At 41.1% G+C, this 18,908-nt stretch overlaps 1 protein-coding gene across 2 annotated transcripts in view; it reads left to right on the top strand.

Annotated features, from left to right (window-relative positions):
• RPA1 (replication protein A1) overlaps nucleotides 1-18,908 on the top strand; it is a 53,294-nt gene that overhangs the window by 19,261 nt on the left and 15,125 nt on the right. Inside the window, exons 5-8 of one of the 2 annotated variants that reach the window (XM_059669164.1) lie at nucleotides 4,467-4,555; nucleotides 13,423-13,515; nucleotides 15,770-15,902; nucleotides 17,510-17,612. In XM_059669164.1, the coding sequence (XP_059525147.1) occupies nucleotides 4,467-4,555; nucleotides 13,423-13,515; nucleotides 15,770-15,902; nucleotides 17,510-17,612 (418 nt within the window). The remainder of the gene's footprint in view (nucleotides 1-4,466; nucleotides 4,556-13,422; nucleotides 13,516-15,769; nucleotides 15,903-17,509; nucleotides 17,613-18,908) is intronic. The other variant, XM_059669165.1, reaches the window with a different exon arrangement.

The following is an 18,908-nucleotide window of genomic DNA, read 5'->3' as shown; positions in this document are numbered from 1 at the left end:
ATTGATTATTTGTAGTTCTTCTCTGAATAGCATTTTATTATATACTTTGTTCATGTTTTTTTGTGGCGGGGGGGAGGAACTCTTTTTAAACCTGTGATACTGATTAATTTTTTGTTAATAGTTTCAAATATTTTCTTTTTTTTAAAAAATATATTTTGTTGATTTTTTACAGAGAGGAAGGGAGAAGGATAGAGAGTCAGAAACATCAATGAGAGAGAAACATCGATCAGCTGCCTCCTGCACATCTCCCACTGGGGATGTGCCCGCAACCCAAGTACATGCCCCTGACCGGAATCAAACCTGGGACCCTTCAGTCTGCAGGCCGACGCTCTATCCACTGAGCCAAACCGGTTTTGGCCAGTTTCAAATATTTTATCCCTGCTTTATTATAGTTTGTTTATGGTACCTTGTGACATGGAATTAAATACTTCACCTGTGACTTATTTTTACCTGGGATATGAAGGAGGAATTAGCTTAATTTTTTTCTAAATGGATAGCCCATATCATGAAGGGCCTATAGACCCTAGTAAAGAGTTCAGGTTTTATTCTAAGTGTGATGGGAAGCCGTGGGGTGTTGAGAAGGGTAGCAGTGCTATGATCTGATTTAAGTTTTAAAAAGTTTCCAAAAGGTTATTCTGATAGCTCTGTAGAGAATTGAGGATTGGTGGCAGAAGTAGATACAGAGAGATTGGTATTTCATTTATTTAATTTATTCTGAGTTTGCCATCTTTTCCATTGATCTATTTGTCGATTCTGTGTCAGTGCCGTGGAGGTTATATGTCCTTTTTATCCTCTTTTTGTGGTAACAGGTGTGGTGAGAATGTGGGGTGTCTGCCAAGCTTGCTCTCACTCCCCCTGCTGCCCTCCCCCGGGATGCCAGGGCTTGCCGGGTGGCTGCGAGGAGCCTGCCCTGCGCCCGCGTGGCCTCTTCTGGGTGAGCCCGGGCCACAGCTACCAGGACCACAGGGGCTGGACCCGCAGGGGCCAGTCGGGCTCCCCGTGGGTTCACGCAGGAGTGGGTCTGCAAGGCTGCCTGGGAGAGAGCGCACTGCCCGCCCAGCTTCCGTGTAGCGCAGTTGGGCCACCCAGAGGCCCACGCTGCACCCTGGCCCACAGCATCCGGCAGTGCTCACTGCATCTCCGCGTGGGGACTTGGGCGCCGTGACTCAGTCGGAGGGGGCTGTGCGGGGGCCCAGGTGCTGTCCAGGGCCCAGAGGTCAGCTGGGACCTGCCCTTCCACACCAGATGCTCGCGCTTCTATTGCCGGCCAGGCCTAGGGACCGCACCCATGCACGAATTTCATGCACCAGGCCTCTAGTGTAATATAGGAAGCCCTGGCCGGTGTGGCTCAGTTTATTGAGTGTAGTTCTGTGCACCGAGAGGTCACCAGTTCGATTCCTGGTTGGGGCACATGCCCAGGTTTTGGGCTTGATCCTGGGTAGGGGATATGCAGGAGGCAGCCTAAGATGTTTCTCTCTCTCTCTCCCCCTCTTCCTTCCTCTCTCTAAAATTAATAAAAACATATTTAATAAAAAGAATGTAGTATATGAATACCCATATGTTCCATCATACAGCTTCAAATTATACCACCTGATAGTCAGTCTAGTTTTGTCTTGTCCCTTCCACATTTATTCTCCTCTATAATTTTGAAACAAATCTCACATATATTATTTCATCCATAAATACCTTAGCATATATCTTTGAAAGACAAGAACCCTTTTTTGTTGCTGTTGTTAATCCTTACCTAAGGATATTTTTTCCATTGCTTTTTAGAGAGAGTGGAAGGGAGCAGGGAGAAAGAGAGAGAAACAGCTATTCATGTCTGTGTTTGTATAAATAATTTATCTGAATCAGGATCCAAAGTAAAGTTCACACTATAGTAGGATGCTAGTTCTTTTAAGTCTCTGAATCTGTAGGTTCCTCCTCCATAAATTTTCCCCCCTTACTGTTTTAGTTGTTGAAGAAACCAGGCAACTCATTCTTTTTGTGTGTTTGTTTTATTTTTGTTAATCCTCACCAGAGGATATTTTCCCCTTTGTTTTTTGTTTTAAGAGAGTGGAAGGGAAAGAGTGAGGCGGTTAGGGGAGGGGGGGAGAAACATCAATGTGATGGAGACATATCGATGATTGCCTCCTGCACGTGCCCCGACTGGGATGGAACCTGCAACCTAGGTATGTGCCCTTGCCTGGAAATCGAACCCACAACCCTTCTGTGTGCAGACCGACACCCCCACCACTGAGCCACACCTGCCAGGGCAATATAATTCGTTCTTTATCTTCATGCAGTTTCTCACTGACTGGATGTTGCTGGTTATATACCTATAAAGTCATAATGTGTTTTTATCTGTGTTTTCTGTACATTTGGATTGGTGTGTGCTTGTGATATGCTGCTGGATTCATCTTGCTAACATTTTATTTAGGTTGTATGTATATTATAAAACACGTTTTGGGTTTTTTTTTAGTGTATTTTCTCTAAGGTTTTAGTATTAGGGTAATGCTAAGTGATTGATAAACCTTCCTTTTTCTTTTCTTTTTTCTTTTAGGAACTAATTTGTATAATTTTGGAGGGGAATATCCACCACTAAATATCTATCTGATAGTTTTTATAGAGAATCTGTATCTGATTTTCAGGAATAGGTAGTTTCAAACTTCTTTATTGAAATAATATAATCTTGATATGAAAACCTGATATAAACTTGATATGAAAACCTGATAAAAGGTAGCACAAACTGAACATTTGTATGTAAAAATTCAAAATAATGACCATCAGATGCAACATGAAGTTGAGTTTATAACTCCTTAAATATTGCTTCAATCTATCCACCTTTTAAAAGTTTTTATCAGTACTGCCACTACCATCAATTCTTTTCTGTTGGTCTCTCTGCCTCCACTTGTGTTTCCCTAAAATTCCTTTTTCATGTTGTGTTTTCTTTAAAATACAGATATGGTCATGATGTTCTTACAAGTTTGTATTGAGCAACAACTGTGGACCAGTTGTGCATTAAGCACAAGAGGATACCTGCCCTCATTGAAAGTATAGTCTAATAGGACAAATAGATGATCAAATCATGAATATGCAATTATATATACAGGGGTAGGCAAAAGTAGATTTACAGTTGTGAATGCAAAACAGAGTTTATTCTTGTATCATTAATTATTGTATTTTCCATATGAACAACTGTAAACCTACTTTGGCCCACCCCTGCATGCATGAATAAATAAATAATGAACATATATACTATCCTATATAATAAAAGCATAATGTGCAAGTTGAATGGCGAATGACCGGTTGGCCCAGCGAGCAGGCGGCACCAGGCCAGCCAAGGCGCTTGCCAGCGGGCAGAGGGAGGGCACGGTGATGGGGGGGCAGGGCTGGCCAGCACCGTCCCCTGACTGGCCCACCAGTTGCCTCCTGCAGAGGGAGGCCAGACTGTGGCTTAGGCCCGCTCCCCACGGAGCGGGCCTAAGCCGTCAGTTGGACATCCCCTGGGGGCTCCCGGGCTACAAGAGGGCACAGGCCAGGCTGAAGGACCCCCCCCTCCCACTTCCAGTGCACTGGGCCTCTAGTATAGTAATAATTTTATGTTCATATATGTTAATTAAACCCCATAGAAGTGAGCTGAAGGAAAGCAATCATGACTATAGAAAAGAGGATAACAGAAACCTGATCTAAACTAACGTTTAGGGAAGTGTCTCTTGAAGAAGTGATATGAGATGAAAGCCAGAAAATGAGTATTAGAAGAGGCAGAATAAGAGAAGGCCACCCCATCAGAATGGCATATGCAAAGGCCCTGTGGCAGGAGAGAGCATAGCATATACCAGAAGCTGAAAGAAAACAGTGTGCCTATAGAGTAGGGATCCTTGGGGAACTGTGTGAGATGAGCTGGAGTTTAGCAAGGCCAGACCATACAGAGCCTGAAGGCCACATGAAAGGGTTTTTTTGGCCTGTGGCCCTTGGGAAGTTATTGCTGGGTTTTAATCAGAGTTAAAAATAGGTCAAAGAACTGTATATTCTTAGGTAATAATTACTTAAAAAGAAACCTAATCATATTGGTTTTCACTGGGAAAGGTAATTGTTTAGATAAGTGTTATGTTTCTAAAAACAGATAATCTCTTATGCCACATATTCTTGTGCTTATCAATCTAAATTCTTATCATATCATTTGCTCCTTGAAGATACGGTACATCATAAGGACACTGCATTTTAATTAAGGGACGAGATGAGAAATGAAAACCCTGTGATCATAAAAAGCCTTGATATTGATGCAGTGAAAGATTAAGGGAAATACTTATGTAGGAATTGCCATCATATATTTCTCAAGTTATTCAGTAAGGAAAACCAGCTGACAAAGGGAAATAGTTTTTATCAAAATGATTATTGGGGGAAAGCTTTTTAAGGAGCTTGTCATGTGAAGGGCTTCTGAATTTATTTTTTTCTAACTTGATTCTCTTTCTTTGCCTTTCTAGGAGAGTAGTTATTTTGATGGAGTTAGAGGTTTTGAAATCAGCGGAAGCAGTTGGAATAAAGATTGGCAATCCAGTGCCCTATAATGAAGGTAAAATGCTTTTTATAGGTTGTAGCACTCAAATGAATACCTCTCTACAGATCTGGAATTCTACCTTTTGGATTCAGTTTGATTTGTTAGTCTTAATAAAACTAGTGATTTGGGGGCCTGGGACCCAGGTTCTTTCAGTTTTCTTCAGGACTGAAGAAATGATGATTAGATTTTGTAAAGGAAAAATCTCTCCTCTGTTTTTCTCTTTACTCAACACTCACATTTCCAGCACTTCAGTGGCTAGATGTAGGCAGTTTCCCCGCACTAACCAGTTCTTGAATTCTCTGTGGACACCAGCTGGGAGTCCTATAATTCCGTTCAGTTCAGTTCTGGTACTACCTGCTCGGGGTTAGATCAGATCCCACAGGCTGGCTCAGTCCCATAGGACTGCTTCCTCCGGAACAGTGATAGCAGGCAGATTCTGCCAGTGCAGTTGTAGCTTCGGTTGGGAGATAGGTTACTGGTGCTTCCTGTGCTTGCCATTTTCCCAGAGTCCTCCCAACAGTGATTATCTCTCTCTCTCTCTCTTTCTCTTTTAATTTATTGATATCAGAGAGAAAGGGGGAGCGAGAGAAGCATTGATTTGTTGTTCCACTTATTTATGCATTCATTTGTTGCTTCTTGTATGTGCCCTGACGGGGGATTAAGCCCGCAGTCTTGGCGTATTGGGATGATGTTCTAACCATCTGAATCACCTGACCAGGGCAACAGTGATAATCTTTTTTTTTTTTTTTAATGTTTTTATTGCTTTTAGAGAGAGAGGAAGGGAGAGGGAGAAAGAGAGAGAAACATTGATTGGCTGCCTCCTGCATGCCTCCTCTGGGGGTCGAGCCCGAAACCCAGGCATGTGACCCAATGGGACCGGTGACCTCTTCGTTCATGGATTGACACTCAGCCACTTTGCCACACTGGCTGGGCAGTGATTATCTCTTGATGGATAGGAACAGTGTGGCAGGAGACAGGGTGGGAATAAGATTTCTCTGAATACATAATTTTTTTTTTTTTAAAGAAGAGCAATTCTTTTTTTAAAAATATATTTTATTGATTTTTTTACAGAGAGGAAGGAAGAGGGATAGAGAGTTAGAAACATCTATGAAAGAGAAACATCGATCAGCTGCCTCCCGCACACCCCCCTCTGGGGATGTGCCCGCAACCAAGGTACATGCCCTTGACTGGAATCGAACCTGGGACTCCTCAGTCCGCAGGCCGACACTCTATCCACTGAGCCAAACCGGCCAGGGCTGAATACATAATTTCGTAGTTTTGACTTGAAGCATGTAACTATATTAATTTATTCAACAATTAATGTTTCTTTAAAAAGCTATCTTAATATCTTCAATTTTTAAAAATTATATGTTTTTTTTTTTTAAAGTATATTTTATTGATTTTTTACAGAGAGAAAGGGAGAGAGATAGAGAGTTAGAAACATCGATGAGAGAGAAACATCGATCAGCTGCCTCCTGCACATCTCCCACTGGGGATGTGCCCGCAACCCAGGTACATGCCCTTGACCGGAATCGAACCTGGGACCTTTCAGTCCGCAGGCCGACACTCTATCCACTGAGCCAAACCGGTTTCGGCAAAAATTATATAAGTTTTAATGAATGAATATGTACAAAAGGCAGGATACTATGTACACTATCTTGTCTTTAAAAAAAAAAAAAATCCTCACCCGAGGACATTTTCATTGATTTTGAGAGAGAGAGAAAGGAGGGAGACAGAGAGAGAGAGAAGAAAACATCAATTGTTTGCCTCTTGCATGTGCCCGGACTGTGGCCAAGGACGGAACCCACAACCTAGGTATGTGCCCTGACTGGGCATCAAACCTGGGACCTTTTGGTGTATGGATGACATTCCTATGGACTGAGCCACACTGGCCAGGGCTATTTTTTATTCTGCTTTTTAAAAAACTTTCAGCTTAAAGATAGTTCCATATGTATATACACTTGGAGATCTTCCTCTTTTTTTAAAAAAGATATAATTTTTATTTATTTCAGAGAGGAAGGGAATAGGAGAGACAGAAATATCAATGATGAGAGAGAATCATTGATCAATCGGCTGCCTTCAGCACACCCCACACTGGGGATCGAGCCCGCAACCCAGGCATGTGCCCTGACCAGGAATCGAACCACGACCCCCTGGTTCATAGGTCTACGCTCAACCACCAAGCCATGCCAGCTGGACCTCCCTCCCCCCCCCCCTTTTTTTTATGGTTATAGAGTGTTCTGTTGTGTGGCTGCTCCATAATATAACTAGCCCTTTATTGATGGATACTTGAGTTGTTTTCATATTGTTACAATAGTACTGCAACGAATAACTTTGTATATATGCAGGTCTATGGGCAGATGGGGTTTTATTGCCAGAAATGAGATTGCTGGATCAGTGGGTAAATGCATCTGTGGTAGAAAGGTAGTGGGTATGGTTGGAGTCCCCTCCGTGGAATGTTATCATTTTGCATTCCCACCAGCAAGGCATGAAAATACTGGTTTCTTCACAAGTGTGTGAAGAAGCTATGTGAATATTAATAGCATCCTCTCGTTAAAGTTCTGAATATTTGCCAATCTGATAGAGGAAAACTGGCATCTCCATGTAGGTAGCTGCATTCTGAGCAAGGTGAGCATCCCTTTAAACACTTACGGGCCTTTTATTCCTTGTGAACTAACTTTTGTATTATTTATTTGTCTTTTGGATTATTTGTCTCTTTTTTTCTCAATTTTTAAGAGTTCTTTAAAAAGTAGAGAGAGGGGGCGGCAAGTATGTCCCTGTGGTTGAGCATTGACCCATGAACCAGAAGGCCAGGATTTGATTCCGGTCAGGGCACATGCCTGGGTTACGGGCTCGATCCCCAGTATGGGGCATGCAGGATGCAGCCGATCGATGATTCTCTCTCATCATTGATGTTTCTTCCTCTCTCTCCTCCCTTCCTTTCTCTGAAATCAATTAAAACAACAACAACAAAAAAACATACTTAAAAGTAGAGGGAGAGCAATCCATTTTCTCCGATATGAGTTACGAAGTCTTTTTTATTCTGCTTCTGGTGTTTCTGCTATGCAGCTGTGTTTTTGTTTTTAGAAGTTGACTTTTCCAATTATTTTATTATGACTTTGGGATTTGAAGCTGTAGTTAGAAAGGTCTTCCTTGCTCCAAAGTTAAGACATTCACCCGTGTTCTGTACTAGTACCTGCAAGATTTTATTTTTTACATTTAAATAATTTATCCTGCTTTTGTCTTACTATTGTGGTTTCTTGGTTTGTAGTGTTTGGGGCTTCACTTTCACATAATTTATAATTTGTGGGTTTTCTTAGTTCCCTAGTTTCATTAAAGATGTAGTCTGTATACGGGTGTTTGGGTCTAGTGTGAGTATTTATTCTCTTTGTTGCTCTATGTAATTTTTTAGGAGAACTGGACAGATTTGGGTCTAGGTCATTACCATGCTTCTTCCAGAAATGGAACCTCTAGGTTTTATTTTATTGTATTTTTTATTCCTCACCCAAGGACATGCTTAGAGAGAGGAATGGGGGAGAGAGAAAGAGAAACATCAACCCTTTCATAGGCTCCCCAACTAGGGATCAAACCTGCACCCCAGGTGTGTGCCTGAGCAGGAGTTGGCTTATCTTATTCTCAGCTTTCAGGAAGGACAGCTAAGACAGCGTTTCTCAGCATCTCCAGGAAATCTTTGGATGCTGTAGAGGTGAGGGAGAGATGATGGTGCCCAATTTTATCACCTTTGGCCGTATTTCTAATGTGTTGTGTTTTTTTTATGTTGACTTTAATTGAATGATTGTTTGGACATTTTGTGTTTCAAGGGCAAAAGCATTTGGAATAAAGATAAAGGGTTAAAAGTTAATTACCGCTTGGGGTTAGAACTATAGAGCTATGGGGAAAACTCCTTTGTTTCAGTATCCATTTCCACTGGTTCTTCCCTTTCTTCAGGATCTAAGTGCAGGGGGAATGAGAGAAAAATTTTCTGTTTAGAGTTATTTGCTTTTGAATGTCTTTGTAACTAGGTCAATAACCGGTGTTACTTGGGCCATGGTAGAAATGGCTTTGTCACAATGATTGCTACTAATTTCACAGAAATGTTTGCTAATTGTCTGTTGTGAGAGCAAGGGAACTGCTACTAGTGGGTAGAGAAGGAAAATTAGGTTTGTATCCTCCCACCTAACCCAGAACCTCTGACATATCAGATGATCAGTAAAATGATTGACTAACTCCAGCCCAGAAATAGGCAGAGGAATTCCAAAATGTGCACTGAAATTGTTCTGTGGTACTAGTACTGACTACATCACATAAATACAGGATTTTCAAAATATGAGAAATGAAACTTCAAACACAATTCCTATTTCTTACAATACTGGATTGGATGATTTTAAGTCTCCCATATTAACCACTATATATTTTTGTCAATATGTATATCAGTTCTATATACCTACACCATTTCTAACTATAATATTTTACTTAGACTTAAATTTCTTACATGCTACTTCATAGTATTGCTTATTATTACTAGTTGGATTTTTTTTCAGCCCAATTCTGTCTGTTTCTGCCAGCAGGAAATTATAACTATTGGATTGACTCTTTATAGTCTTTGTGCCTGTTGTTAAGAAAGCACTTGTTAGTAGAAATTGAGTTTTTGTCACTCTGTACTCCATCATGCGTTACCTAATTTTTATCTGCTGGTGGCTCACTTGCCATTATAATGATAATAAAAATGATTAGACCAGTGGTTCTCAACCTTCCTAATGCCATGACCCTTTAATACAGTTCCTCATGTTGTGGTGACCCCCAACCATAAAATTATTTTCGTTGCTACTTCATAACTGTAATTTTGCTACTGTTATGAATCATAATGTAAATATCTGATATGCAGGATGTATTTTCATTGTTACAAATTGAACATGATTAAAGCCTAGTGATTAATCACAAAAACATATGTAATTATATATGTGTTTTCCGATGGTCTTAGGTGACCCCTGTGAAAGGGTCGTTCGACCCCCAAAGGGGTCGCGACCCACAGGTTGAGAACCGCTGTGATAAACCCTGGTTGGTTTGGCTCAGTGGATAGTGGGTCGGCCCAAGGTCTGAAGGGTCCCGGGTTTGATTCCTGTCAAGGGCAAGTACCTCAGTTGCAGGCTTGATCCCTGGCCCTGGTCAGGGCATGTGTGGGAGGCAAACAATTAATGTGTCTTTCTCACATTGATGTTTTTCTTTCTCGCTCTCTGTCTCTCCCCCTCTCTTCCACTTTCTCTAAAAATCAATGAAAAAATATTCTCAGCTGAGGATTAACAGTAACAACAAAAAGATAGGTGTGAGTGCAAGTAACTTTAGTGTCTACTTTTTAAAAAAATTTTTTTTTTATTGATTTCAGAGAGTAAGGGAGAGGGAGAGAGAGAAACATCAATGATGAGACAGAATCATTGATTGGCTGCCTCCTGCACGCCTTCTACTGGGGATCGAGCCCACAACCCAGGCATGTGCCCTTGACTGGAATCAAACCTGGGACCCTTCAGTCTGCAGGCCGACACTTCATTGAGCCAAACCAGCTAGGGCTAGAGTCTACTTTTAAATATCCCATTTTCCTCCTGGGTCAGAGCCAGTTATATGAAGCCAGCATAGAACAAAAGAGTCTACGAATTACAATCTTGATCCTTCTTACTGAAATGGTTTGATTTGCAGGTGGCACAAAACAGATTATCAGAAGTTGAGTCTATGCACTTCTGTTTTGGGGTATAATTTTATATTTTAGAAAGATGTTTATTTAGCTGTAGACTAATTTCTTTCAGGTCTGTGGTCAGTGGCTGTGTTGCAGCGCATTAAATTGAAGAGCAGTGGTTGCTCTTTAGGATGCACCAGGGTCCTTGCCATCCAGTTGCTTTGAGACTGTCTCTTGTGTCCTGTGCCAGATTTGCAGATGGAGTCCAAAGCAGGAGTTGATGATTGCTCTGATAAGTAGATTAGTAGCTTTTCCTCGCTACCAGATATTAGGGTTATTAGTTATGTTCTATGTAATTAGAATTTTAGCTGCCAGAATTGGTTGCTTACAATTAAAAATTAACTGCATAGTGAAGCAGATGGATCTAACCAGACAAATCTGGGCTCAAGATGATGTTTTGCCTCTTCCTCGCTGTGTGACTTTGGGCAAGTTACTTGTGACCTCTGTAACCCAGTTTTCTCATCTGTTAAATGGGTATAATAATACTATGTATATCATAGAGTTAAAGATTAAATGGAACAGTGCACTTAATTTTATACCTGGTGCATAGTAAGCACTCAAAATATGGTAGCTATTATCAATGCCTACTTTCTCTCTAAAAACTCAATAATCAATTAAAAATAAATAAAAATTGTGGTAAAATATACATAACAAAATTTATACCATAACCATTTTTTAAAAAATCCTTACCGAAGGATATTTTTTCATTGGTATGTGTGAGAGAGAGATTGATGCAAGAGAGAAACATCGATCGGTTGCCTCCTGTTTACGCCCCAACTGGGAATAGAACCTGAGACCCTATGGTACACAGGATGATGCTCCAACCAACTGAGGCACAGTGGCCAAGGCACCTTCACCACCTTTTAAGTGTACAGTTTAGTGGCATTTAAGTAATTCTTGTTGTTAGGCAGCCATCCCCACTTCAGAACTCTTTCATCATCCCAGATTGAAAATCTGTACCCGTGAAACAATCACTCCCCATTTTCCATTCCATTGTTCTACTTTCTTTCTCAGAATTTGACTACTCTAGGTGCCTCATAAAGGTTGGTTACTTTTTAAAAAAATTTTATTGATTTCACAGAGGAAGGGAGCGGGAAGGAGAGATAGAAACATCAATGGTGATAGAGAACCATGAATTGGTTGCCTCCATGCCCCCAACTGGGGATTAAGCCCACAACCTGTGCCCTTTACTGGAATTGAACCTGGGACCCTTCAGTCCGCAGGCTGATGCTATATCTACTGAGCCAAACCAGCTAGGGCAAGGTTGGTTATGTTTTTGTTGTTGTTGTTTTTTGTTTTTTCAATTTAAATTTTTTATTGTTTAAAGTATTACATGAGTCTCCTTTTCCCCCCATTGACCTCTCCCTGGCTGCTCCCACCCCCCAGCACATGCCCTTACCCTCCTACTGTGTGTGTCCGTTGGTTATGCTCAGATGCATGCATACAAGTCCTTTGGTTGATCTCTTACGGTTATGTTTTGCTAGAAACTAAAGGTAAGCGATCAGCATGGTCCCATGACCATGTTCTGTTTAACAAGCTATTTGAAGAAGCGGGCATGGTAATGAGAAAAGGACTTGAGAGTTTGTACATATTTGAGACAATGGAAGAGAGAGAAGAACTAGGGTGGAGTAGAGCAGGGCTTTGTGTATTTTTATGGTAATGTCTTTGAATGTTTAAATCTTTCCTTTCTTTTTAATATATTTTATGAAGCAGGGGGAAAATGCATTCTCCCCTCCTCCCCCCATTAGCTCCTAATACTGTTGACTGAGCAACTCATGTTTTCCCTACTGATTTAAAAAAAAAAAGTTTCACTGTAAAATCTCAAAATATTCCTTCATAAGACACATTATCAAAGAAGAGTAATTCTCCCATTCAATTTCTGTGACACTTTGTAAATTCAAGATAGTGGAAAAGCTAACAGTATTATCAAGAATCTAGACTCTTTCTATGTAAATAAGGACAATTTTTCTCTCCATAGGAAGAAGTAAAGAATAAACAATTCTGTTTAACCTATTTAATTTTATGCTAAATTAATTTTACTCTAATGGCACAGCTAACTCTCATTTAGTTGTAGCAGCGAAGAGTAACATTGGCAGGAGGCGATGACATCAGTGTGTGATGTGCCCATTTGAGTGAGGGCCTTGGAGACCCAGACACAGGAGTAAGCCCAGCGGTTGGCGGGGGCCGAGGCGAGGCGGCAGGTGGGGAGCTGTTGGCTGTGCTCACCATCTTTGTTCTTAGGGCTCTCTAGGAAATTTTTTTTGAGCTACACTTGTGTGCTGCAAGCACTCTTGGTGAGAGCAGCCCAGATTAGGATGACTTGTACTTTTAGTGCCAATTAGGCAAGTCAAATTCCACAAATCTCTCTCTCTCTCTTTTTTTCCAATTAGGTGTATTTTGCCATTTTAACATTTTCAACTTCATAAACATTTGTAGGAAGGATGCGGGCATTTCTTATTTTCTGCTTGAGAGACATGTTCATCTCCCCTCCTTTCCTTTTAATCTTCCTGTTTCCTTGACATACCTGCTTCTGAACTCCGCTGGCATCTCTCCCTGCTGTGACGGTTCTCCGGCACCTCATGGTACCTAAGCCTCTTTCAACTCTCATTTTCCACCACTGTCAGTTGCAAAATAAGGCGGCTTTGTTTGGGAGGGAAGGGGTAGAATCCTTTCTGAATGCCTGCTTTCCTTTGAAGCTGGAGCACTTCAGAGACAATTGAACTGCTTTTAGGTTTTTCCTACCACCCAGTCTTTTCTTCTAATAGAGCCTGCCGTGAACACAGAGTTCTGTTGATGACATCGATTTGTTGCTATGGAAATAGTGGTATTGTCACAGATTCAGCCCAGTGACTTTACCTCAGGTTCATGCAAGAGAAATGGGCAAGGCTTTAGGGGAGAACCTCATTAAAACCGAAAGCTATCAATTATAAGCAGGTGAAAGGTAAATGGCGCCAACCTTTTATGTAATGAAAACAAAAGTGAACCGCCGAGCAAATTCACTGCATGCTACCGACGGCCCCAGCATGAATTCTGAACCATGAGAGTCTGACAAAATCAGAACATTCAGATTTTGTCAGAGTATTTCTTCTGCTTAAGTTTAAGTCTTCTAAGCCAAATTATTTGCACCCAACGGTCTTTCTCTTTTGATCCTCAGGACACGGGCAGCAGCAGGTAGTTCCTTCTCCAGTCTCAGCAACCAGTCCGCCAGCCAGCAAGCCCCAGCCACAGAATGGGAGCTCGGGAATGGGTAAGGCCCGCCACAGGGGGCTGCGTGCTGATTATAAGCGTCAGGCGTTTGAATAATGTTTTGAAATTCAATCTGGGACTAAAGGGAACGTTCCGAATGCCATTCGTGACAAAGAATAAGTCTAGTTCTTATTACAAAGCATATGATTGGAAAAATGATTAAAGAGAGTATTTTAAAGATACTTAATATGCCATTTTTTATCGGTATGATACATGGTTCTCTATTAATAGTATGTCTGGTAGTTTCTCACATCTTGGAGTTTTACACCCTCTTGACTTTGTGAATTTACATAGCTTTTAAATTCTAGCCTTTTAACTATCTAGGATCCGCTTATTAAATGCGGCTTGTCTCTCTCCAAGTTTCCCATTTTGGGCTCTTGGGTATTTATCTTAGCTTGAAGACGGTGTCATTTATATTGGTCGTAGATTTGCTTCTCAGTCTCATGGATGAGAAATGGTTTCTGCTTTTAACTTTCTCCGCAGCTGGTCCCCGGAGGCTGCGATGGAATCGTTTTGGTTCCTCCTGGCCTTTACTTCAGGAACCACCACTGAAAGTGATGATTTGTAGAATTTGGCTGGATTCCTCTTTAGAGGCGCTTTTTTTCTGTTCAGCTTCATATACACCATATCCTCTCCTCTCAACTGGTTTCTATTGTTCAATGCTAAGAGTCTAAAAAAGGCAAAGTTAGCACATCAGTAATGTTTCTGTGAAACTGTCAAGACATGTGACTTTTCCCCCATCGGTCTTGACGTTTTCATCTACCTTACAAAATCTGTCTACCTGCTTTCTATCTCTCTCTAAGTGCGTCTATTCATACACAACTGTCAAATTACCTACTGTGAAAGGGAGGTGGTAGAATGGATGATCTGAAATGGCAAATAACTGCCCAGCTGGTGTGGTTCAGTGGTTGAGTGTCGACTGTGAACCAGGAGGTCATGATGATTCACTCTCATCATTGATGTTTCTCTCTCTCTCCCTCTCTCTCTGAAATCAATACAAAAATCTATTTTTAAAATAAATAAATAAATGGTAAATAACCAAAAAGTCCCTTTCTTATGCTGAAATACAGATAGGAGTATGCTATTCTAATCTCTCCTCCCACAGACTGACTTTCTCTGTTGTCTGTCTTTGGCTTATATTAATTTTAATTTTTAAAATCTGTTCTCTAAAAACACATCGGCTGGGTGGTAAAAGAAAAAAGACTGGATATGTTTTGAGGGGAAGCTATGAAAACTGGATGTGTTTGTGTATTTTACATAATTGTATATTATGTATTAGGTATATATACATACACACATATTCTACAGAGCACATGTGCTTCTTTGCATAATCATTGTGCATGTAGCCATCTCTCAAATCTGCAGTTAAAATAGAAAATTTTAAAATCTGGGACAGTCTCTGTATATTTTTTTACTAAGTGCTACAAATACCTAGAATAGTGTGGTGCCTGCTGTGGAAACTCAATAAGTGCTGAATAATGGTAGATTTATACTTCTAGCCAAATTCCATCATGAAGAAATGTTTTGATATAGAAGATATGAAATCATTGGACTAAAATATATTTTCTGAATTTGGAGGTTGAAGCTTTACAGAAACAGTGTGCAAAGGAGTTCATGTGCTTAGAAGCTCTAATTACCTATTCTTTTCCAGTGGCGGCAGCTGCGTGGGCTTGGATTAAGGAGGCAGAAGGGATCCTGGTGGCCGGCCGCCTCCTTGTCCTGGACCAACAGCTGATTCTTGCCCTTGGCTCCCAACTAAACCCAATCCCATAAGCTGTTCTGCACTGGTCAGTCCTAGTGCTGTTCTGCACTAGACCAGTGGAGGGTTGGGAGTTTTCTGGGGGTGTTTTGAGGTGATATAATTGTGACAGGCATCCTTCACCTTGGATGGCTCATCCATTATGACCCCTTCTTCTTAGCCTTGCTTTTTGCTCTTTTTCTTATGCAGCTAGTGACTTCCATCAGTTTTACCAGTCAAGGAGGTTGGTTTTCTTTTTCTGACCCATGATCTTGCCCACTGATACAAGAGAAAAGGTTAAGAAGGGTGGATCAGGATCTGGATTCATTACCATCATTATCTTGACCTCAGGATTTAAGTCAGCAAATGTACAGTGAACTTCTGTGTGCCCAGTCCCCTCTATAAATTGTTTTTTTAGCCTCTTCTTTGTTACGATTTCACCAGTGACAACTTAGTGATTGAGAGTTAATTTAAATAGAATAATGATTCTATTTAATGATTCTTTTTGTTTTTAAAGGTTCCACTGTATCTAAGGCTTATGGTGCCTCGAAGATATTTGGGAAAACTGGAGGTACCAGCCTAGTGAACAGTTCTGGGGGATCACAGGCCAAAGTGGTACCCATTGCCAGCCTCACCCCTTACCAATCCAAGTAAGTGACTCCGTAGAATAAGTTCAGAATGTACTTACAAACAGTATAAGAGGCCCGAGCCAGTTTGGCTTAGTGGATAAAGCTTCGGTCTGTGGACTAAAGGGGGTCCCAGGTTCGATTCCCGTCAGGGGCATGTACCTTGCAGGCTCCTCCCTTGGCCTGGGCCCTGGTCAGGATGTGTGCAGGAGGCAACCAATTGATGTGTTTCTCTAACATTGATGTTTCTCTGTCTTTCCCTCTCTCTTTCACTCCCCCTAAAAATCAATGGAAAAATATCCTTGGATTAACAAAAAACAAAAACAGTATAAGAGGTTATTATGGGCTCTTGTCTTATTTATGAGTGAACTGCTACCACACATAAAATAGGTTTCCTCTTTTTTGTTTTTTTCCTGAGGGGCAGGAGAGTACAAATTGTTGCATCCTTTAACACTCTGATCAGACAAGAATGGCCAAAAGAGCAGTCTGCCATAGCATATTGGGCTTCATTCAGTTTGAAATTTAAAATATTTAATGCTTTAAGAATCATTTGATAGCCTGGCTGATGTGGCTCAGTGATTGAGCATTGACCCATGAACCAAGAGGTCATTGGTTCGATTCCCAGTCAGAGCACATGCCTGGGTTGCAGGCTGATCTCCGATAGGGGGGGCGTGCAGGAGGCAGCGATTGATGTTTCCCTGTCATTGCTGTTTCTATCTCTCTACCCCTCTCTCTTCCTCTCTCTAAAATCAATAAAGAATATTTTTTATGGTAGACATGTCTCAAAAAAAAAAAAAAGAATTTGTTGATAGTCTTGTGAGTAAAACTAAATATTCTAATTCAGAAGGTGTTTATCTTCTTATCATATAAACAGCTGACTTTTAGTCTAAAAAATGTTACCCTGATATAGTTGGCTAAAAGAATCTGTCCTATTTGTATTAGCCACATTAACATACCCTGAAAAGATGTTTCTTTTATAGTACTTTGTTCCATTAGAAATTAATCTTAGCAGTTGCCTTCTTCAGTTCTTTGCAAGGTAGGGAAGATACGTTTCCCTGTGAAATTATAAGTGAAGAACTAATGTACCCAATGCCCACGTTCAGGATGGGCACCAGGACTGCATGTCGGATCCTGTGCCTCCTGTTTCGTGGCTTCTGAGTTCATATGCTTTGCTTTGGTGACTTACCAACACTATGTTCCACAGCCTTGTATTTCTCTTCAGTGTGTGTGAGAAATGAGACAGAAGTTTGACACCAGCTGTGTCGGTTCCCATAATGAAAATAGTGGCAAAATATAATTGCTGGTATTACTGCATTTTCTAGCTTCAAACCTTTCATTAAGGGGATATTGTTGCCTTGGTGATGCTTTTTGGAGAAGGGAGAGAGTTTGTAAATTTACTTATTTGACAGAAGAATGAGTTAGTGTTAAATCACCTGTATGTTTTACTATTTGCTTATTCTATAAACTGTCAAACCTTTGTGTCATCTTCGGGTTTAATTAGGTGGATTAAAATACAGCTAATATTGAAAAATGTGCAAGATAAGAAAGGCTGCAGGAAGATGTTAGGGAACCTTTCAGATCTTTCCCAAGTAAGACTTGGAATACTAATGTACTCCGTTTGATTTTTTTAGATGGACTATTTGTGCTCGTGTTACCAACAAAAGTCAGATCCGGACCTGGAGCAACTCCCGAGGGGAAGGGAAGCTGTTCTCCATAGAACTAGTCGATGAAAGTGTGAGTATTTGTCAAGCGGGGGTCTACTCCGAGGAGCAGAAGGCTCACTCTGTACAGCCCTGTGGGGTGGAAAACCATAGCCGGCCAAAAAGAGCCATAATTGTTACTGTTGTTTTTCCTCTTCTGTAGTCTTTTGCTGCTATCTGAGGGCAAAGGTCATAAATAAAATCCTTGACCTTAAACGGCAGCATTTGTAGCAGTGGAAATTAGTTTCCTAAATGTATAAGTAGCCTCATGGGCGGGAGAAAGCAGAGGTGCTCTCTCTGACTTGCTGGAGGCTTAGTTGAAGCCATAGGAGGTGATGTGTGCTCGGGAGCAAAGTGGAGCTTTGAGTCACAGTGAAAGGCACGCAGTAGCCACCGTGATAAGTGGATGGTTTTGTGGGAGATGCATTCTGACTATTCAGAGTACATGGATTCCTTAAACATAACCATGATGAGGAGACAAAAAATCCAAGTTGTGAAATCTTCACAGTCTTCTGTCCATTAGTTTCATTTATACTTCCTAATACTGTATGTACTTGAAGCATTCTTGTTTGTTTGCTTTGTTAATCTTCCCCCGAAGGTATTTTTCCATTGATTCTTTTAGAGAGAGTGGAAAAGAAAGGGAAAGAGAGAAATATTGATGTGAGAGAAACGCATCTATTGGTTGCCTCCTGCATGCGCCCCACCAGGGCCCAGGCTGGGGAGGAACCTGCAACCAAGGTACGTGCCCTTGACTGAAATTGAACCTGGGACCTTTTGGTCCACAGGCTGATGCTCTGTCCACTGAGCTACACCGACTAGGGATGAAGCGTTCTTTTCAAACAGACTTCCTATTTGTTAAAGCCTCTAAGAGCAGATAAAAAATAGGTAGTTAGTTTTTGTTTTTGGAAGATGGGATGACACCCCAAATTTACTTACTGACTGTGATGTCTGAATCAATATCAGAACTTAATTTTTTATCAAATTATTGGCCTATTCTGTCAGTTGGCAAAAGTTCCCAGTCACTTCAGTTTATTTTATCCATCTGTAGCATTTGGACTGATGCAAAGCAAAAGTGAAAATCAAATCACGAGCAACTTGAAAAACATGTTTTACTGTAACGTTTTTGGCAGTGACTCCTGCATGTGGACTCATTCCTTGCTTCGTGCGAATGCGAGGGGAGCTGGTGAGTCACCGTGGCTCAGCTTGCCTCGCGTGGGCTGCGGCGTGTCACTCCGTGTTCAGAGTTGTTTTATTTTTGTTGTCAGAATATCCAACTCACCATTGGGTTAGTGGTGGTTGTTTTTATTTCCTTTTTTTAGGTTCTAACTTG

Source organism: Myotis daubentonii, chromosome 16 (genome assembly GCF_963259705.1).
Source record: "Myotis daubentonii chromosome 16, mMyoDau2.1, whole genome shotgun sequence".
Lineage (NCBI taxonomy): Eukaryota > Metazoa > Chordata > Mammalia > Chiroptera > Vespertilionidae > Myotis > Myotis daubentonii.
Note: the sequence above shows the minus strand (reverse complement) of the source record. Positions and strands in the feature narration are given on the sequence as shown.